Genomic DNA, 21,820 nt, shown 5'->3' on the forward strand with positions numbered 1-21,820 from the left:
TTCACACAAGGATATGAACGACGCGCCAGTTATCAGTTCCGATGTCGACCTCAGTGGTGACCAAGCTTCTTTAATCGATGCCGACGCCGAACACCAACCTCTGGGCAACGAAGTCCTTGGGTCTCCGCCGGCTTCTCCTTCTACCCCCGTGTCCAACCAAATTACTCCGGAGGTGAAAATAGATGTTCACTATGAGGACCAGGAAAGCGACGCGCACAATGAGCTTTTGCCTATAGAACCTATCAACGATACTCAGGATGAGACTCCGAAAGATGTGTTGACTGTAAGTGAAGTTGCTGCCGAACTAGATTCCGGTACGTCTTGTTTTTTGTTCGTCGCCGACTACATATTCTCAATTTCAACTTGTATTTTTAACTTTAAAACAGGCTCACTACTCCCGGACACCCCAATGGAAACTAATCATAGTCACGATGCTACAGCAGTGCCAATCAATGACATCCATGGGCTCAACGGCGTCAATGGTGTCAATGGTGTTAACGGCGTTCATGTTGATTCCGATATAATTATGGAAGAGCACACCCCTGCAACAACTCCTGGTGTTTCAGGAGGTTCTTTTAGTGGCACCAATGGCTCTACAGCTCATACAACACCGAATGATATACTAGATGACGACGATGACAAGCCTCCACCAGCAAAGAGGGCTCGGGTACACTCTGATGCTGACCAGGCGTCAATTGCCCATGTAAGCCTTTTCTCCTCCTGTACGCCATTTCTGGGCGTGCTGATCTTCCTTTCGCCGTCTGAAAGTCTGCAACTCCACCACCACCTTCAGCTACCACCTTGGCGACGCCTGTTCCTCCCCCATCCGCAAGCCACGATCCTTCTGCCCCAGTTACTAGCACTGGCTCGTCCACACTCACGGTAGGACAATATCGGTTCTGCCAATCAACCATTCGATCCTTGAAAAAACTGAAGGATGCATCGCCCTTCCTTCGTCCTGTTGATCCCGTTGCTTTAAACATTCCACATTATCCTTCTATCATCAAAAATCCTATGGATTTTTCCACAATTGAACGTAAACTTACTGCATCGAATCCCGTCAAACCCGATCCCAATTCTCTCAATCCTCGCTATCGTACTGCTGAAGAGTTTGTTGCGGATATTCGACTGATCATTTCAAACTGCGTGACGTTTAACGGGCCCGATCATGTCATAACTGCAATGAGCCGACGAGTAGAAGAGGTATTTGACAAACAAGTGAAGAACATGCCAACTGTCGATGTAAGCCATAGTCGCACTTCATCGTTTTCAATGACTTACTTATGCTTACAGGCTCCGGTTGTCAAGAAACAGTCCCCACCGCCGCCACCGCCTCAGAGGCCTGTCGCTGTTGCCCCGCCTCCAGTTTCCACTCCCGCCCTCGTAAAGAAGGCGCCTCCCGTTCGGCGGCCCTCTACTTCATTACCTACCATTCGACGTAACGAGGCGCAGGAGGTTATTGGTCGTCCAAAGCGAGAAATTCATCCTCCTGCCCCAAAAGACCTCCCTTATGCTGATGCTCCTAAGAAGCAACGCAAGGTCAAACATGTTAAGGACAGCGCAGGATCAGTTGAGCAGCTAAAGTATTGCTCCAAAATACTTAGTGATCTGCATAAAAAACAGTACTATACCATTGCAAATCCATTTTATCAGCCAGTCGGTAGGTGTCCCATACTCTATACTATCAAATCTTTGCTTAGCACGCCCGAACAGACTGGATGAAACTTGAAATCCCTTCATATCCCAAAATCATCAAACGGCCGATGGACATGTCGACAATGCGGAGGAAGCTAGATGCCCATGAATATCGTACTGCTTCCAGCTTTTGGGACGATTTCAAGCTTATGATCCGAAACTGCTTCACTTTCAACCCTGCTGGCACACCCGTAAACCAAGCAGGCCAGGAGCTGCAACGCGTCTTTGATGAGAAGTGGAAGAACCTCCCCCCTGAGCCTATGAGTGAAGACGAGGAGGAAGAGGAGGAAGAAGACAGCGAGGAAGAACGTGCCCGTAAGCTTATCGGTGGACGTTGCGTATTCCCCTTTAACTGATTCTTCTCAGGTACTATCGCTATGATGGAGAGTCAAATCGAAACCATTCGTGGCACTATCTCGCAGCTGAAGAGCAAACCAAAGGACAAGAAGAAAAAGGTGAAACAGGAGAAAGCGCCTGTTCCCTCCACGTCCAAAGTTTCTCACCCGAAGCCGCCGAAACAGCCGACGACGTCCAAGAAAAAGGGTAAAAAGGCGGTCACGGATGATGATGTTCTTTCCTTTGAACAGAAGAAGGAGTTGAGCGATACAATTGACAAGAAGCTCGATCCGGCCAAACTAGAGAGAGTCATCCAGATAATTCACGAAGGTGTTCCAGAAATTCGCGATGTAAGTCTTGTCTCGCTGTTGTGTCTTCTCATCTCTAAACGCGTTGCAGAGTACGGAAGAGATCGAACTCGAGATCGATATGTTGCCCACAGCAGTACTCACCCGACTTTACAATGTTGTCGTCAGGCCTTTAAAGGCGGCCCCTCCAAAGCGAAATCGTCCGGGAAAGGGTACTGGCACTGGGGGTTTGAAGCGCAAAAGTATGGACGAAGAAGTCGAGGCCGAGAAGATTCGACAACTCGAGCAGCGTATGAGACTGTTCGACCAAGGAGCCAACGGTGCCGCACCTTCTGGAGCTCATGCACACGACAGCGATCGTTCGTCGGACTCTAGCTCAGATGATAGCTCAGGAAGTGATTCCGAGTAATCAATGCGGCGTTCTTCAATTCCAGTTTCTAGCTCTCCTTTCTAATATTTGTTCTGATGGCCCAATTTACGCCAGTCCCAGTCTGACTGTTTTGTTCTTTTTTGACCTACGTTATATGGACCGCACCGGGCCCAATTCTTTTTCTGCACCTCTGCTCACTGTTTTTCCATGATCCTTACGCTTATTCCTACTAACTTTTCATTGACTGCACAGTGCGTGTGGGCTGCTCAAGACGCGTGGGCAGTAGTTCCGCTGCTGTGTCTTCAAATATACTTCTCTTACTATCTTGCTCGGTGTATGATAAAACTATATCGAAGTACTATATTTTCATGCTTAAAAAGTGAAACCAGGCTAAATCAATTTGTATTGTACAACATATAACTGAGTAAGTTGGAAAGCAAGTACAGAAGTAGATTTTTTATGTTGGTTGAACAGCGCAAACGACTGTTATCTCCAACAAAAATCCTGCATAGAGAGAATCAAACCCTGACACTTAGTTAAACCTTCTTATTCTTCTTTTGAAACTGTTGCCAGCCGACGCGGGAAAGGTGGGACTTGGAAGGTGGATGTTGTGGTGCTGGTTGACTGATGGGTTCTACCGCAGTGGAAGGTGCCGCAGAAGGTATTGGAACATTCGCCGGTAGCGAGGATGCATCAAATGACGATCCAGAGGAAGAGGTTACAGTCTTCCAGCTGTCAGAGGACGCTGCCGCTGGAGGTACTGCCTGGGCAATTGATGAGTACGTCGACCCTACTGTGGTCCATCCAGCCTTCTTAAAACCGCCGCCACCAGATGTAGTAGTTACGCCAGAGACTGGGGCCAGAGTTTCTGGTGAGGAAGAGGGGCCAACTGAAGCCCAGCCAGTCTTCTTGAAGCCACCACCGGATGATGACAACGTGCTGTCACCCGATCCAGAAACGGAAGCCCAACCAGACGGCTGAAATCCAGATGAGCCACTAGCTACAGGTGCCAATACAGGTGCACCACTAGGAGGCAAAGTCGTCTTGGCCATCTTCACTCCGCTTGCAGCCGCAATCTTCCTCAACTGCTTCTCTTCCCGTTTCTGCTCCTTTTCCTTTCGTTTTTCTATTTCCTCCTGGGGTTTTATACGAGAACTGGCTTGCATGTCTTTGAAACGAGCTTTATGATGGTGTGCGTACGAATTGGTATGTTCGTCATACTGAGCAACGTTCTTGAATTGTTTATCGCATAGAGAACAGTAAAATGCCTTGAGGACGTCAGATATTTCCTCTGCTACTGCAGACTTACGTGCGACGGCATCCTATGGAGAGATAATGGTTCATGAGCGGACGGTATAGAATAAAAGGAACCGACACACTTCTCGAGCACGCCGTTGGTCTTCAGTCTCCTTCTGCTGTCGTTCAGAGTCTAGCCCACGGCGCTGGGAGACTGTTGTCTCTATCATTTCAACGTCTTGTCGGACCTTGCCTAGACCGGTCGAGTCTGCCTTCATCTGAAACGGAATAGGGTCGACGCGACCTGGTATAAATTCAAGATAATCAGTATTTTTGCCACAACATCCGACAGCGACTATATACCTTCACCGGATATACCTAGAGGCTGGCCTTCTACCCAGCCAAGTTTCGCCAGCATAGCAAAGCCCTTATTCGAAGCCTTGAGAGGAGTTTCGACAGTAATGACTTCCCGTGCTGGTCGACGAACATATTCGTCGTACTTGTTTATATTGTCTTGATCGACGTCCATTGCATCAGAGGTAGGAGAAGGGCTGCGAGAGGCAATTGAAACATCGTCGTCGCTGTCTTCGTCACGTTTGCGCTAAGGAAGTGAAGGAAGGAGAGAATTGGGCAGTATACACTGTATAAGCGACAGTAGATTGACAGTCGAGTACCTTCAGCGGTGTAGGTTCATCTGAACGGGTAAGAGATATAGCATTCCAGCGAGCAATCGTACTCGCGGACATTTTATTGTCAATGTAGGAGTCTGGAGAAGTACGTGTGACTGAGTCACTGTCATAGTGTGAGAGTGTTACCGGCCAGATTGTGACAAGCACGAACTCGAGGGGACGCGTCACTCTCAACCCGACAAACCCTGACGCGTACTTTCATCTCCTTCATCTGCCCAACATGGTTTGCTCTATGTCTGTCTAGGTAAAAGCTCTTAACTTATGATCTCTCATAGTCGATAATGGAATATAACGGTGGCTCCGTCATAGCCATGGTGGGCAAAGACTGTGTCGCAATCGCATCCGACCTACGGCTAGGCAACCAAGCTTTGGGAATATCATCGAACTTCCAGAAGGTGCGTAGCTGCTCGAGCTCTCCGGATGATATTAGCAACCCGCAATCCACCTAGATATTCCCAGTAACCGACCGAATCTATCTTGGACTACCAGGACTGGCAACAGATGTTACGACACTGTGCGTACAAATCTCATGTTTGATTTCCACTGAAATCTGATTCCTGCGTAGACGAGAAACCTTCAGATACAGAGTGAATATGTATACCATCAAGGAAGAACGAGAAATCGAGCCGGAGACCTTCGCCCATTTAGTTTCATCTACGCTCTACGAACGTCGTTTCGGGCCCTATTTTATCGAACCCGTCATGGCTGGTCTCTCAAAATCAGCAACAGGCGGATACAAACCTTTCATTGCTGCAACAGATCTCATCGGCTGCCTGAACTTTGCGAAAGACTTTGTCGTCGCAGGAACAGCGAGCTCCAAATTGTATGGTGTCGCTGAGGGTTTATGGGAGCCAGATCTTGATGCAGATCAACTATTCGAAACCATATCACAGACGATTATGAATGCTGTCGACCGTGATGCATATTCTGGTTGGGGTGTAATCGTGCATGTGATGTATGTTATGTTCTCTGCTCTCGATCCCATCCTGACAATTCTATGCTTCACAGTGAGAAAGACAAGGTTACCAGTCGTACATTGAAAGGAAGAATGGATTAGACGATATATGTATATCAATGGCACATCTCTTTCTCCGAACTTGATGATCATTGGCAGGAGACGCTCGCCAGCTACATGATGATAGTTGGATCTCAAAGAGGATTGTCATTCGTCGACCGGAAAGATCTATTAGAAGTCTCAAGTGCGTTCAGATTCATTGTTGCCAGATGCAAAACTTGAGGGTGACGGATCTATATCGATGAGTACCATTGCAAGATCAAGATGTAAGCGACATTCCCCTTCACTGGATTCTGCTATAAGCATATAACATTCAAAGTACGTTCATTCTTCAGGCCGAGGAAGGTGAGCAAAGTTTCTGGGGCACACCAGATACTTGTTCCATATGGACATGAGTTGCGCGACCACCAATGTATGATGTGGTTAGATGAGTCTGCTAAGCTTCAGAAAAGGTAGGCTCAGTAATTGATCATGGCCAGTCTGGCCTACCGCTATTTGGAACCTGGCTTCCCTACCATCCGGATTAGTCTTTCAATATGCACGCATCTTTGCTGGAGGTACCGGTGCTGCTGAAGCGGATGAAACTCGCTGGACATCTAAATCGTCGTTCAACGTTGAGCTGTACTTGACAAATACATTAGCGTGTCTTTCCGATTTTATGTAGCCCGTGCTACTCTACCCTCATGAATCAACTCAAAACCAACTGATTGATATTGCACATAGTAAGAGCGACGACGCCGATGAGCCTCAATCTGGCATGAGAAACAACAATGTACATTGCGCCTTGAATAGTATTCTTTGGCACTAGTACTTAAAAGTTACACAAGGCTACAAACGTTCTAGACAAAAAGCTTCATAACTATTGGTTCATACAGAACTTCGAACATCTGTTGAGGGCAAGTGCTGTCAATCAACACTTGCAATCGCCTGGCGTGCAAGTGCAGCTGAAGGAATGGTTTCAATAAATATCTTCTCATAAGAGGGAAGCACTCACGAGGCTCCGCAGTTGCACGATTGGCTTCCACAGTGCTCGGATTGCAAGGTTATTTCAGTCTAGAACGAACATCAATCACCCACTGAGATGCAGTTATAAGGAAAAAGGAATCCCACAGCGATCATATTGGAAAGTTCTTTCAGGTAGATATTTCTCTTGGTTGTGCGATGGATGTTTCGGACAAAGGAGTGGAGACTAGTGGAGAACGAGCAGATGATTTATATAGACAAAACAGTAGATTACATCATGTGCTTATTGGGGCTATGACGGAGTCAAAAGAAAAAACACAATCGAGATCTCTGAGTAAATATCTTTGACACCTGGAGGATTCCTAGTTATGAGCCTGCACATAGAGGGGGGACCGTCCATCCAAGTCAATAATGAAGAGCCCACCAAAACGAAAGAGCACGTTGAACAGATAGACATCGGATTTGTTAGTATCCCCGTAACCACAATTCTTGAGAATTTGCATATATCCTTGAATTTGCATATATCCTTGGTCATTTGACATCGGACGGCAATCCACGTCGTGTGAGGCGACATTGAACGACGGATGCATATGGAAGTTCCCGAGTACGATAGTAAAGTTCCCGAGTACCGTGCCTCACTCGGGAATTCCTGCCTTGATGGTCGACGTGAGAAGATGGTGGTTGGCGAAGGATGACGTTGGAATTAGGGTTGAACAGGCTAGGTGGTTCATGTAATGCTCGAAGCCAGATATATGGGTCTGTGACTGAGCATGGTGACGCGAGATATCGGGTAGGTAGGATATCACAGATATTGGGAAAGCCGGATGAGTAAGAAGGGATGACAGCGGCGGTGATGAACACTGACGACGACGACGGTCACGCTTGGCGATGCCGAATTCGTGTTTTGAGTGTAGGATGATATATCCGTACTAGTCTAGAATAGTGTTGAAGCGCAGAGACGCGAGTGAGCAAACTATCAGCGTGAGGAGGAATTCAGATACGCACGGGATGAGAAGACAAGAAAAATCAAGCTAAAAAACTATATTCGGAAAATCACCAGTGGACTCGCAGACAGTAATGGCCTCTGCATATATTTAAGACGTTACTTGAAGAGTTGGAGGATGTGGACATGTGGAAGAAAAAGAGACAACATAAACAGAGAAAAACGGGGGGAAAGTGAAGATAAAGCGGGAGGGGAAGAAAGGAAAACAAACGAAACTGGCTGACATGGGATCTGCCTTTTATAGCGTGATGAAAGCATTGCGGAATTGAATTGAGGCATATCTGCGGATCGATTATGTAAGATTTCTGGCGCAATAATGCGATTGGTTAGCGAAATTGTTTTTTATCCGATAACAACCCGCGGTAACCCTGCGGCACATGCTGGACTTGAATTCACGTATCCTCATCTTCGGAGGCGGTGGGACCATTGGATCTTCTACTGCTTTGCACCTGGCTCGGAAAGGATATAGAAATATACGTGTCCTCGATGTTTACCCCATTCCCAGTGCTCAAAGTGCCGGAAATGATTTGAACAAAATAATGGGAACCAGTTTGCGAAATCCTGTGGACAAGCAACTTAGTCTTGAAGCGGAGGACGCATGGCATGTATATCGCGGTCCTTCAAGCAAAAAGGATATGATAACAGTCTCTGCAGGTCCAATGACCCGACTTTCACTGCATATTATCATCGGTCTGGACGGGTAAGTAATGATAGATGATCCGTTGTAGGTCCAACTGGGACCTAAGGCCTAATCCCCGAGATAGTTAGACTGCTGTGGCTCTCCTGATGGTATCGAAGACCTCGAAAACACGATTGCAAAGCTGAAAGATGCGGGACTTGGTCATACTGTGGAATGGCTAGACACGGAAGCCCAAATAATTCGCCGTGTGCCCCAGTTAGCAGGTTCAGACATCCAAGTGCGCCGTTGGTCTCCTCTCGTATATCGTATTCTAGGCTTACAGCTCTGCGGCGAACTGAAGGGCTGGAAAGGTATATTTTTTGAGCAAGGAGGATGGTTGGCCGCAGCAAAGGCCATTGATTCAGTCGGCAGGGAGCTCGTAAGACACGGTGTCCAATTCTCTTTTGGAGAGTAAGCACAATGTATATTTCATATGATATTCATATTAGCCTGATATCGTGCTATCACAGCTCGGGAACATTTCAAAGTCTTATTCTGTCGAACGACGGGAAAACTTGCCTAGGTGCCACAACAAAGGATGGAACCCAATACATAGCTGACAGAGTCGTTTTGGCTTCCGGCGCATGGACTCCGTCTCTCGTCGACCTCGAAGATCAATGTTGTTCCAAGGCCTGGGTATATGCGCACATGCAACTCACGTCCGAAGAAATCAAAGAATATGCTGATTGTCCGGTAGTATACAATGAAGATCTTGGATTCTTCTTCGAGCCTGACGAGTAAGCTTTTTGTTCGTCACATCTGCTCCATTTCCTCAAGTTCGTGCCCACACAGACACGGAATCATCAAGGTATGCGACGAATTTCCTGGCTTCACTCGATACAAGATGCACCAGCCGTTTGGTACCCCAGAGCCAAAATCAGTATCAGTCCCCAGGTCCCATGCTCGTCATCCGACAGATACGTACCCCGATGCGTCTGAAATCACCATAAACAAAGCCATTGCTGCCTTGTTACCGAAATTCAAGGATAAAGAGCTTTTCAATCGGGCGATGTGCTGGTGTGCTGATACGGCAGACGCGAATCTGCTGATATGTGAGCATCCGAGATGGAAAGTACGTATTTTTGAATTTCGGGATTTCCAGGATGCCTCAGACATTGGAGCTCTTTCAGAATCTCTTCGTGGCTACTGGTGACAGCGGGTAGGTAGACTCTTCTGTTCTGCTAGCCTGTTCCTTGATCTGACGAACAGCTTGCAAGGCATTCATTCAAGCTTCTTCCAATCGTAGATAATCATACATTCTTATCAGAGGGTTCAGGATACTGATGAATACTAGATCGGTAAACACGTTGTGGAATTGTTGGAAGGAACTCTACAAGAGGACTTGCGCGAATCGTGGCGATGGCGTCCGGGTTCTGGGGATGCACGAAAGTCCAGGCGAGCAGCACCCGCAGAGGATTTGGCTGACCTTCCAGGATGGAAGCATGACCCGGCAACCGATACGAAGACGCAGGCCAACTTGACTGTGCAGTAGAGCGCGGAGGGAATGAGTGGCAAAGAGCGACAAAGTACCAGCTACAACTTAACACATTGTTTATGATATCACTTTTTCCCTTCTAGTCCGGGTAGACTGAACATCTGATAGATGTGCTTAAGTATCGGTTCCTCCAATGAGCCCCAAAACTAACATCGAGGATGGTTCTCGAGGGAACTCCCCAACCCCTGTTACCGTCCACACGAGTATCCATTTCCGATTCTAGTATGACTGCAATAACCGCCCCAGTCTCGCCGTCGATGATTAAGCCCGCTAGACCCTCTTTGTAGATGAGAAAGGGTGTCGTCTGTCCCCGGCCAATTCATCACAGTTCGAGCGGAATTTTCGAAGAGTAGACGAAGTATTTACCTTAGTTTACCTTAAGTCGGAGTAACCAATCACCATCCCTCTCACCTATTTACTCTATGAACTGCAGACCCACTGGGGGCTCTGACCAGGTTCTTCTCAAAGTTCATGGGGCACAAATGCTTTACTATTGGGGTTTCTGTATAGACAGGATCGGCGAACGACGAACTGTTCAGCAGACACTGTGAGATAACATATGTTAGGATGTTAACCTGCCTCAAGTGTAGGCGCATTGCGATGGCACTTCCAACGCAAACCCTGATTTGCACAGAGTGTGCTAATAGTAGCACAATTAAAACATTGGCAGAGGATAGTTCTCGGTCAACTTTTCAACAAAGCAGACAGCCGAAATTCATACAGAAGAGACACATTGAGTATGTGATGGAAGGTGATGGAGGTCCAAGAGAACGAATTATTTGAGGATGAAGCGACATTCAGTATCTAATGTTGATGGAATAGTGTGAGGATTGTCCACGGCCACTGCTGCAGATGACGAAGGTCCTCCCAAGTTCACCAGGGACTCTGTGAGAGTAGCATATTGTTTTGAGAATTGGATTTGGCAGGAGTGAGTAAATAGGAATAAATTTCGAGCTGCCGAAGCTATGATATTGATATCATCAAGACGAATTTAGAGAAATTTGTAATGCCCGCCTAGCTCAATCGGATAGAGCGTCAGACTCTTATGAAGAGCAAGGGCATCTGAAGGCTGCGAGTTCGACCCTCGCGGTGGGCTATATAGTCGAAGTTTTTTTTTTTTTGTTTGTTTGTAACCCATTTCGGCAAATTTGCGAAAGGTCAATTCTCCTCAAACTATTTAAATTTTACATCTCATAAGATATTTCGGCATCATCACTTACTACGAAACTGCCGAATTCGTACAGGTCTGTTTCATCCTCCCTTGTAGGTGAGCTCGAAACCCCTGGCCTCCTTCGATTACTGTTTTGGGTTCTGATCGAGTTGCGCCCGAACCGACCTTTTCTTACTGGCTTGCTAGCGAACGACGGGCCTCCGTCAGGGGCCTGTGTCAAGAGAGACTGTCGGTAGGCCAGACTCTGGTCGTACGAGGGCGAGGCTTGTGTCTCTGGAAGCTCTTCCAAAAACATCCGATCCGACTCGCTCTCGACGTCTTCTCTACCGGAGGAACCCTCGCTCTCTTCGTCCCCAGAATGTGTGGCCTCGTAATCGTAGAGAGGGTTGTGCTTCATAGGAACACGTGGTCGTTTCCGGCGTTCATGCTTGTCTTGGGAGCGCTTTATACCTGGTATGGTCGGAGGTGGCATTTCTGAACCAGATGATTCATGTCGACGATGCAGACGTCGATGGGTTTGGGCTGGGCTTTCGATTAAGGGGGAGGAGTTCGTAAATGCCAGCGTCGTTATGCGTTTCTTACCCACAGGTCTTACAGCGAAAGAGGGTTCGGGAGCTTGGGGTGAAGTATGAATAGAAATGGAAGATGAATCAACGGGGCTGCTAGGAAGGTCAGGGGGGAGCATATCGTCTCGACGAATCTTGGATTGAGTAGGTGGCGCCTTCGTCGCTGTATTAGAATGTTTGATGGCTTCTTGTCGAGTAGAGAACCATCCTCCATTTCGTACTTGTGAAGGCGGAGGCGGAGATGACCCATATTCCATGAACTCGATTGAATCGTCTATCGGTGTTGCGCTCAACGATGAGACACGGGTGTAAGCTGAGCGCGTAGGGGAAGAAGCATCGTTCATAAATTTCAATGAATCGTCAACCGACATTCTACCCTGAGATGGACTACGTCCAGGCGATGAATCAGAGTCATCGAGATCTAAGACAGAGTTATCCGGTACCAAAGGTTGCTGCGTTCGCTCAACGACCGGAGATGAATTTACAATGTCAAAGTCCAGTTGCACATCTTCATCTTCGTCTTCAAGCAGCCAAGCAATATTCTGGACATTGCGCGACGGAGATACTCTCGGAGGAGACTGGCCCCAGGATCCTGTTGGTGATTGGAAAGCTTGTTCAAAATCTTTCAGAGGAAAGTCAGTTGAACCGTGACGCTGAGGATATTGAAACAACGGTTTACCGGAAGCCTCACGATCTGAATCGGTCAAGTCAATGACTTCAGCCTCTTCATTGACAACAGCCTGTCCGGAGGAGCTTCGACGAGGAGATAAGGTATTCGTTTTCGTCGTAAGGACACCGTTCTCAATTTCCAAGTCGTCGGAATCATCAACTCCTTTGGCTTGTAATTGGCTCGCTGTCCATTCCGAAGGAGGAGGAGCCTCTTCTTTCTCCTTCTCCTTTGCCTTCTTCGTCTTCTTCGGCTTACTTGGATCGAGCGTTTTGGATTTGCGCAACAAACTAGTACCAGCTTTGGGTTTGGGTGCAGAAGCGGATTTCGACTTTTTGAGAGCCGGAGGTTCACCAAAAATACCGGAGGCCAGCTCTAAATCGTCCTCGTCGTCTTCTCCCAAGGCTTCGAAATTCTTTGGTTCGCGAATTTTTTTAGCCTTCTTCCCTCCCTTCTCCTTGACCAACAGATCCGCAACGCTGACGAAACCTGTGCTAGCTCCCTGTGGTATGTTCCTCCCTATGTCATCATTCCTCTTGCGCTTTACACCCTTCTTTGGTGAATTGTCGCGCTTCTTGGGTGCTTCATCGCGTACGTACGGAATTATCTCCATTTCTTTCTCGAGACATTGAGGCTGAACATTGTCTGGTAGTAGTCGTTCAACGTCTGCGTAGAATTCCAGATGCGATCCATATATGATCGAGGCTTGGACATCTTCGTAGCTAGATTGGGCTTTATCGAAATTGGCCTCTTCGCGGCCATCCGCGAGAAGTACGTGGACATGACCAGACCGTTTTCGACCTGTGCGTCCTAATCTTTGCAGCTGATTACACATCGTGTTAACGATTGCTCTTCCCAAAAATACATATTCCACATACCAAACGAATCGGTGTTTTTTGCGTATCGTAGCAGATCGCGAGATCGACTTCGCCAATATCAAGACCCTCTTCACCGATGGAGGTTGCAACGAGAATGTTGAACTCGTTATTCTTAAATTTCTTTATGATCTGAAAGAAGTGCATCAATTTCTGCCAGAAGTAGACGGGCATCATTGTCGCACCTCCAACTGCTCGCGCTGTGCCAGCCCTTTCTTTCCTTTCTTGTCTGTCCCTTGACCGATAAAGGGTGTAGCCCGAATGAGGGGCTGTTCCGCATTTAAGACTTCCACAATCTCATCTACTGCAGCTCGGTGTGTAACGAAAACCATGGCCTTCGTTGCCCCTTCCCCACTTTCCGGATCACCATCCTCACTCATTCGCGCACCAAAATGCTGCATGATCAGATTTTTCATCTTCTCCATCTTGGGATGCATTTTGAATCCTTGCGCGTTTTGAGCACGTATTTCGTTCATAAGGCTGAGGAACAGCGGGTTGGTGTGCACCTTTTTGGCTTTGGTAGCCTTAGCTTTTTCCGAAGGTTTCATACCATCTGTACTGTCAGGGCCACGAGCGTAGGCTTCAAGATCGTCGTAGCACATCTTGACCGTACCTTCCATCTGAGTTTCGGAGAAAAGGTGAACGATCGAGTCTGACAGTAGGACAACTGTCTTACAAGGTAACCAAGCCATCGAGCAAATGAGCTCAAGGTATATAGAGGGCCGCAAAGATGACGTTGTCCTTGGGCTAAACTTGCGGCAAGAGATGTCGCTGCGAATGGATGCATCCGCATTAAATTGGGAGATCCCCTCCAGATATGTGCAATGGGTTTGAAGAAAGACTAGAATAGCTGTCAGTAAAAGACGACGTTCTCCTCCATCAAATTACGCGGCTTACGTCCATGAGTTTAAGAAATAAATCCTTGATTCTGTTGATCTCCGGAGTCATTGATATGACATGCTGCTCAATTTCCTGCACACCAGCATTGCAAGGTCAGCGGCTGGATTATGCTACTTCGTGGTAATGGTACATACTTTGACGTGATTATAGCGAGCCAGTTCTCGCTCGGCTCGGATTTCGATATGACTGATGTGCAGTCCGTCAATGAGGGTTTGGACAGCTTCTTTGTTGCCGCCAGGAGTAGCAGTCAGAGCCAACACTCGGAAGTGAGGGTTTTTTGCCATCATGTAACGAATGACCTGGTTGTAAGCATAATCGCCCGTGGCACGATGGGCCTCGTCTAAGATTCAATGGAAAATCGTTCGATGACATCGATAAGTGAGAACTAACCCACGACTAGAAGAACAATATCTCGAGCATCGCAGTTCTCTGATTGTAGATCATTAATCAGTGTCTGGGGTGTCATGTAAAATACGCGTTTCTGTCCCCACTGAACTTGAAAAGGTCAAATCGGAGAAGGATGGGCAAGAGAAACACGAAGCTCACAAATTTATGTCTTATTGGTTTGGAAACTTGCCCGGTCATCTCAATTGCATCACTTCCTGGTATACCACAAGCTTCGTGGCAAGCTTCTATCTGCTGCGACACAAGTGGTCTCGTTGGAGCAACGAAAACTACTTTTCCCTCCGGGAACCATCGATAATCTAGCTGCAAAGTGAGCGTATGTTGAAAGACGTATTGATGACTCACAATTCAACATGACTACGCCAGCAATAAATGTCTTTCCTGTCCCAGTCGGAAGAGCTACAATTGTATTCTCGAAGAGACTGTTCCTAACGATATCAAACTGATAATCACGTTTCGGTCGATTTAAAGGGAAAATCCAGTGTTTAGCCTCCAAAAGGTCCAGTTGGATTTTCCTGGGGGGAGGCTGGAGAAATTTGAGAGATGTGACCATTGCAGGACGAGTACCGTACCGTCACTTACTGGACTAAGCGCGCATCGGCAAGTTCAAAGTTGAGCTTGCATCTGACAGAAGGGAGCTTTAACTCACCCAACTAGTTGCACAGAATAAGGTTAACTGTGGACGTGACAATAAACGTATGATACTCACGAGATACAAAAGGGGGTGGAAACTGTTCAAACTCGAACTCTTCCTCTTCTTCCCCTTCCTCATCTTCGTCCTGCTGCTTATTCTTGCCCTTTCCCCTTGCGTTGCCAATCTTAACTCCGGTCTTTGCAAAAGCGGTATGATCCCATTGCTTTGTCTTCCGAGGTTCTTGCTTGCTTCTGGTCCTTTGGGCATGAGGTTTGGATTTAGTGGTAGATACTCCCGCGGGTATGACCTCTCCAAATAGAGTAGTCTGCAATGTGCCTTTGGACGATGATCTTGCGAGTGAAGGGGCAGCTTTTCGTGGTAACTGTTGGAATGTCCCATCCTCTATGGCTTTGAGAGCATCAAGAGCGCTCTCGTCCAGGTCGATAGATTCACCGTAGTCAGAGCTATCTATGTTGATTGGGGAAGGAGCTCTCGCGCTGACAGGGCGTTGCTCAGTCGATTGCTGATATTGCGCTTCGATCGCATTAAGCTGCTCGAAAGTTTCGTCGTCAATATCATCGTCAAAGTAGCCATCGGAGCTCATCCCAATAATCTGAGGGGTAGCTGCCTGGACAAGAAATGAGCACAGAAAAAGACGTGATGGTGATTGCCGAACCTTTAGGTAAGGCTCCTTACAAAAATGTATTGTATGATTCGTAGGGGGGATGCTAGGGGAAGTTGGACTTGTCCATTTCCCACGGGTCATGTGGTATTATGTATAATGAAGTCAGTGCAGATGCTCGGATCTTGACATTAGATCCGAAATGGAGTCACATTGACTAAATTGATTGTAAGTTACATTCAGTCAAATTGACTCATGTATTTCAATATAAATAAAGCTGTTGCGTTGTTTTCTTTCCCCCCATTCTTTCCCCCCACCTCATATGTCTAAGTCAAATCCTTTTACTGCTTCCTCAGCATATCAAGCAATGCCCTTCAATGGGATTGCATCACCCGTTGTCGGGATCAATGAACCTGTTAATGATAATGATAATACTCTAAATGCTTCTGTGTTGCCATCTATATCTTTGTCACATTCAGCTTCCTCTTCATACAATGCATCTAATTTTGCATGTCTTACTGTTGCTCAAAAACAGTTGGTTTTCCATGCCCTGATTCAGTCATCCTCAATTCTTTGTAATGATCTGCGCAAAATGGCATCTTTACACCTAAATTTGAGTACACGCAATACTTACAATCAACATAAAAATAAAAGTGATTTGCTGACTGACTATGCTCAACATCAATGTTCTAATTATTGTCTGATCTATCATGCCCAGGCAGAGATTGTCAAGTTTTTTAGTGTTCCTAGCATTTCTCAGTTTGAATTTTTGGAGTGTGCCAAGGCCCTTGGACTTCGAAACTATAATCAGAAATCTTCCAATAAACGTAAATCTGAGCACATCTCCTCTTCACACAAAAGGAAGAAAGTTGCTCATAGTCCAACTCCAGTTCTCAATAGTACAAATTCAGATCCTGTTATTGACAGTGAAATCTGGCCTGAAATTTTAACTTTGGATGAAAAATTGGCCATTTTGCAAGAATCATATGATGCTGGCTGTAATACCTCTATCAAAAAGGTTGTATGTTCATTTTGTGGAACTCTTGAGACTGTAGACAAAATTTGTTCCATTCTTTGCACAGATTTGGATATTTCTTTACTGAATACAGCTGTGCAGGAGCTTCGTTCAAAGACAAAACAAGCTAAAATCAAAGCTTTTCAACAGCACACAATTAGTAATGGCTGCTACCAGCTCTGTATACAATGTAAACGTGAAGTGAGATTCAAAACATCTACTGACAATACCTCAGTACGTGATAAATCACAGCGTACTTTTGTCCAATTGCCACTGCGTAGTTATGCAAATGGAACTTGGACTGGTGATCTTCCAGATGCATTAAATGGTCTAACATTTCTTGAAGAACAATGCATTGCACGGGCTCGAGCTACTAAATGTATGTTCAAACTAGAGCTTGGCCCATCAGGACAGTATGCTTCTCGGGGAAATGTATGTATTTTTCCACAAGATCCAGGTCCTTTGGCAACCTGCCTCCCTCCTCCATTATCACAAATTCATGATGAAATTTGTGTTATTTTGGTAGGGTCTCCTGATGCAGAGATTACAATTGAAACTCTCATGCAAACACCTCTTCTTGTTCGAAGATCAAGAATTATTGAGGCTCTTGAATGGCTTCAGATGAATAATCCATTGTATTATGATCTCAATCTTGATACAATGTGTAACAATGCAAGCCAATACCCAGAAAATGGCATTCCAATTCCTTTGAAGAGTGTTATCCGAATATCCTCCAATTCTGAAGGCTCCTCATATACTGCACAAGCAAACTTTGAACAATTTAATGAAAATGTTTCATCCTCTGGTATGCTGTCTTCAACAGTTGTAGATGCTGACCATATTGATTCTACTTATCAGATGCGCAAGCTTAGTGCACTACAACATCTCAAGAGGGGCAATAAACCTTTCATCAAATTTCCATCTGGATCTACTCCTTTATCCACATATAAGAATCCAAAACTTTATGCATATTTGTGGCCAACACTTTTTCCTTATGGTGTTGGAATGATGGAAAACAATGATATACACTCCAACAGTTCTGTTGGATTCCGGCATATAGATATGCGGGCTCATACTGCATATCTGTTGCAGAGCAAACCAAATTCTCGATTTCAAACACATTTATCATTTATTTTTGTCATAGGAAATATTTTGCAACGCCGCCAAACTTCTTTCAATGCAAAATTGGCTGTAAAGCGAACTTGGTTTCCACATGTCGAAATGTTACTTTGCAAGCTATCCAACAACACAATCACTGAGTTTTCAGAGAAGTTAAAGAAAAATCCATTTGTACATCCAGAAACTGAGGGTGAGAAGGCTGCTAAGCAACTCATGAAATATATCAACTATATTGGTGAAAATATTCCAGGCTCAATGTCAGAAGTTCAGAACATGAGAGAGGAATTATTTTCAGTTGTTCATACCAATGGTCTTCCTCATGTATTTCTCACATTGAATCCAAGTGATACAAATAATCCAATAGCTCAAGTTATTGCAGGACGTGATATTGATTTAAACCAGATATTTCATAACCTGAAGCCCCATACTGAGAATCTTGAACGTTCAACTTGCATTGCACAAAATCCCATTGCTGCTGCCCAATTTTTTGATATCTCAGTTAAAAATTTATTGCATATTCTACTAGGAACAAAACGTCAGAACAGAAAGGGTGTATTTGGTGAAGTTGCAGTATACTATGGTGTAGTGGAAGCACAAGGCCGTGGTTCATTACACATTCATCTGCTTATCTGGCTAGAGCATGGCTTATCCCCCAATGAAATCAAGTGCAAGTGCAAGTCTGATCCAAAATGGGCTCAATATCTTACTGATTGGTATGATGATGTATTTTCTCAAAATATTCCTACACAGACTCAAAAATATATCCAAGCAAAGGGAATGTATAAACGACAACCAGTAATGAGCCGGCCAATGAATCCTCAGATTCCTGAATATTGGAATTCCTTTAACCAAGATCTCCGGAATATACTTGAAAATGCTGGTATGATACATGAGCATACTGATACTTGCTTTAAACATTTGCCTATTAAGCTGAGATCCTTGCGAGATGATAATAAAGATTGTCGTTTTCAACTTCCTCGGGATATTGTAGAAAAAACCCACTTTGATGAAGATGGATACCTTGTTCTCAAATGTAATAATGGTAATGTAAATGGTCATAATCCAATTATAACAGTTGCTGAACGTTGCAATACTGATGCAAAGCCAATTGGATCGGGATCAGTGGCAATGGCCATGTTTCAATATTTTGGAAACTATACTATCAAAAATACTATGGATACAGCCTTTGTTTTTTCTGCTCTATGTGCAGCTATCAAATTGCTCACTGAAAACCCCCCTATGGATATTGATGGGAACTTAGATACATATGAGCATAGCCGTCAATTTCTTATTAAAACTGTTAACAAACTCATTGGTAAACGTGAGCTCAGTGGTCAGCAAATTGCCAGTAAATTAATTGGGACACCAAGCTGTTATACAAATTGTAGGTATCCAATATTTTATTGGTCAGGAATGCTTCGAGAAATTGCATCTGATATGTTTGATATTGCAAATTGGAACAATGATAATGAGTCTGATATGACAATCAATGACTCTGGTAATGAAGACCTGCATACATCACAGCAAAATCTCCAACAAAGGGAATTTGATGATTCATTTGTGTTTCTCACTGAAAAGACTGTGCAAAGTGGCAAATTTTCATTGAAGAATCATTCACACAATTCACTATTTAATGATATTTTTTTCCGACCTAAAATCCTTTCTAACATTTGTGCTTGGGATCTGATGTGTGGCTATTCAAAGGAGGAATTACCTGAATCAAAGAAACAAATCAAAACCTACCTACAATTTCAATCAGGACACCCACAGTACATAACTCATTGCTTCAAAAAAATGAATATAGGTGACGATCCACGGGTTCCAGTACTCAAAGGCTATCCAATTCCCCGGAGTGACAAGATTGAACATCATGAAAAATATATGATAGCTATGCTTGCACTATTTAAACCATGGTCTCACAATGAGCAAAGTCCATTAAAGACACCTGAGGAGACTTGGGATACTGCCTTCAATACTTGGAAGAATACAGACTTATTCAAAAGTCATATCAAGATCATTAACAATATGCAGTTACTGTATGAATCCAAAGATGCTAAGTTAGATTATTCTGCTCAAAGACAGAAAAGATTTGCAGAGCTTTCCCACAAAGTAACATCAGAAGAAGATGATGGTGAAAGTCATATATATGATCCTGAATGGGAGAATGCCATGCAAGCACAAGTACCAGTTACAATTGATAATGATATATTACAGGAAATAGATACTTGCAATGATATATCACAAGAAGCACTTGACATTATTGAAGCAACAGCCCAGAGAGGATTTTACAAGGGAGAGTTTGATTCATCTTCACAAAAGCAACTGCAAAACTCATATCTCAACTGTACACATGTTGCCACTTTGCTTGACAAAGAAGCAGCTGAAAATTCAATCAATAATATCATGAGAGAAAAAGAGTGTCTTATTAAAAGGCGCTTGGAAGATGCTATTAGGAAACCTAATTCCCAACTACATCATCGCTTACCAACTAGTCATATACCTTCTCCTTTTGCTACTGAGTTGAACAGGGAGATTGAACATGCTCAAGAGCTTTTTATGAAATTTCATCCAAATTCATCTGCATGGGATGAACTCAAATTTTACCAGCAGCTGGCAATTGCACTGATTCACAAATATAAACTGAATGATAAGCAAACTCTGGCTTTCTTATTACTAGCTGATGCTGTAGGGCAGTGTCATAAAGTACGCAGCCCCTATCATTTTCCTTTTCTCACCGTCTCGACGCCTTTACTTGTACGATACATCATCCCATCACTGTCAAACCCCCATCAATTACTGATCCATCGATTACTGGTCCACCTGACCCATCTTCTCCTTCTATTGGCTTCCGCCACCTTCCTTGTTCCTAAACTGTACAGTATTACATCGTTGTTTCTCGCAGACCGGATTATGTATATATAGCCAACCCTCCACAGCCTGGTCCCTTATCTTGACCTCTCTGTCATTATCTGGGACCAGGTATGTGCTTACTTATTATTACCTATGACTACGATACTCAATATATCTCTGTCATTATCTGGGACCAGCCTGCCGCCGTTCTGCTTAGTCGCTCCGCCTTGTTGCCTTGTCCAGTTGCTCCGCCTCACTGTTCTGCTTAGTCGCTCCGCTTTCCCGCTCCGTTAGTCACTCCGCTTTCCCGCTCCGTTAGTCACTCCGCTTTCCCGCTCCGTTAGTCACTCCGCCTCTGCCGCTTCGTGACATTAGGTCAAGATCCATTACTGCACTGACAGCCTACCGATAAGGTTGTCCTTGCAGGGTCTATAGACACCACGTCTTCCCCAGTTCCGCCCGACTCTGAAACACCTGTTGCCAGTATAGACTGCTCCGCACTCCCGCACGCACTTGACCCCAGAGACCAAGCTCACGCCCATAACAACGACGATACTTGGCGCGATTGCTAGTCTCAACCTTGCCCCAACGCCCTTTCGAACTCAATCCGAGAGCCACTCACTGTGAGCAATATAACCTTCCTGCCGATTCCCCAGCCCCGATTGCCTACCCCCATCATGTCGACTCCTATCCCGCCTGCCCCAAACACCTCTGCGGAGGATCTCATGGCTCAGCTCATCAGACAAGTAGCTAACCTTGCTACAGCTATGGAGGAACGCTCATCCTCTAAGTCAAGCATGAACAAACCCGAGGTTTTCAAGGGTAAAGATGGCGCTGAAGCCCGTCGCTTCATGGCTCAGTTCCAGAATTGGGCGTCAGAACAACCGGATCTCGCCAAAAGCCAAGTAAAACTCATCAAGTCCGCCTTGGGCTTCTTCACAGAAAGTGCCTGTCACGAAGCGGCAGAGGCGGAGTGACTAACGGAGCGGGAAAGCGGAGCGACTAAGCAGAACGGTGAGGCGGAGCAACTGGACAAGGTAACAAGGCGGAGCGACTAAGCAGAACGGCGGCAGGCTGGTCCCAGATAATGACAGAGATATATTGAGTATCGTAGTCATAGGTAATAATAAGTAAGCACATACCTGGTCCCAGATAATGACAGAGAGGTCAAGATAAGGGACCAGGCTGTGGAGGGTTGGCTATATAT

At 45.4% G+C, this 21,820-nt stretch overlaps 5 protein-coding genes and 1 non-coding gene across 6 annotated transcripts; 4 read left to right on the forward strand and 2 right to left on the reverse strand.

The window, feature by feature from the left end:
• Nucleotides 1-13: 13 nt before the first annotated feature.
• C8R40DRAFT_1065503 (Bromodomain-containing protein) lies at nt 14-2,748 on the forward strand (the record flags this gene model as incomplete). The annotated part of the gene is made up of 7 exons (XM_046225672.1): nt 14-314; nt 387-703; nt 769-1,242; nt 1,294-1,660; nt 1,714-2,010; nt 2,062-2,381; nt 2,431-2,748. The coding sequence occupies 7 exons, from the start codon at nt 14-16 to the stop codon at nt 2,746-2,748; spliced, it is 2,394 nt and encodes a 797-aa protein (XP_046091558.1).
• Nucleotides 2,749-3,105: 357 nt separating this feature from the next.
• C8R40DRAFT_1080284 (uncharacterized protein) lies at nt 3,106-4,753 on the reverse strand. The gene is made up of 4 exons (XM_046227081.1): nt 4,620-4,753; nt 4,309-4,546; nt 4,089-4,249; nt 3,106-4,031 (listed from the first exon to the last, which is right to left on the reverse strand). Exons 1-4 carry the CDS (start codon nt 4,689-4,691, stop codon nt 3,246-3,248), a joined length of 1,257 nt encoding a protein of 418 aa, XP_046091559.1. The 5' UTR covers nt 4,692-4,753; the 3' UTR covers nt 3,106-3,245.
• A 101-nt stretch (nt 4,754-4,854) lies between these two features.
• Nucleotides 4,855-5,691, forward strand: C8R40DRAFT_1158019 (20S proteasome subunit beta 3; the record flags this gene model as incomplete). Its single annotated transcript, XM_046229690.1, has 5 exons — nt 4,855-4,857; nt 4,910-5,029; nt 5,084-5,148; nt 5,200-5,589; nt 5,643-5,691. The coding sequence occupies 5 exons, from the start codon at nt 4,855-4,857 to the stop codon at nt 5,689-5,691; spliced, it is 627 nt and encodes a 208-aa protein (XP_046091560.1).
• A 2,301-nt stretch (nt 5,692-7,992) lies between these two features.
• C8R40DRAFT_1192057 (FAD dependent oxidoreductase) lies at nt 7,993-10,146 on the forward strand (the record flags this gene model as incomplete). The annotated part of the gene is made up of 9 exons (XM_046233059.1): nt 7,993-8,220; nt 8,241-8,315; nt 8,380-8,532; nt 8,596-8,705; nt 8,765-9,031; nt 9,087-9,366; nt 9,425-9,453; nt 9,512-9,536; nt 9,589-10,146. The coding sequence occupies 9 exons, from the start codon at nt 7,993-7,995 to the stop codon at nt 9,784-9,786; spliced, it is 1,365 nt and encodes a 454-aa protein (XP_046091561.1). The 3' UTR covers nt 9,787-10,146.
• A 651-nt stretch (nt 10,147-10,797) lies between these two features.
• On the forward strand, nt 10,798-10,885 carry C8R40DRAFT_t28. Its single transcript has one exon. It is a non-coding gene; the product is annotated as a tRNA-Lys (tRNA).
• Nucleotides 10,886-10,933: 48 nt separating this feature from the next.
• On the reverse strand, nt 10,934-15,611 carry C8R40DRAFT_1270071 (uncharacterized protein; the record flags this gene model as incomplete). Its single annotated transcript, XM_046234032.1, has 11 exons — nt 10,934-12,148; nt 12,206-13,016; nt 13,072-13,200; nt 13,254-13,688; nt 13,745-13,909; nt 13,966-14,040; nt 14,103-14,308; nt 14,359-14,458; nt 14,515-14,672; nt 14,719-14,899; nt 15,090-15,611. 11 exons carry the CDS (start codon nt 15,609-15,611, stop codon nt 10,974-10,976), a joined length of 3,957 nt encoding a protein of 1,318 aa, XP_046091562.1. The 3' UTR covers nt 10,934-10,973.
• Nucleotides 15,612-21,820: the final 6,209 nt, after the last annotated feature.

Source organism: Lentinula edodes, assembly GCF_021015755.1.
Source record: "Lentinula edodes strain Le(Bin) 0899 ss11 chromosome Unknown C8R40scaffold_2, whole genome shotgun sequence".
Taxonomy (NCBI): Eukaryota; Fungi; Basidiomycota; class Agaricomycetes; order Agaricales; family Omphalotaceae; genus Lentinula; species Lentinula edodes.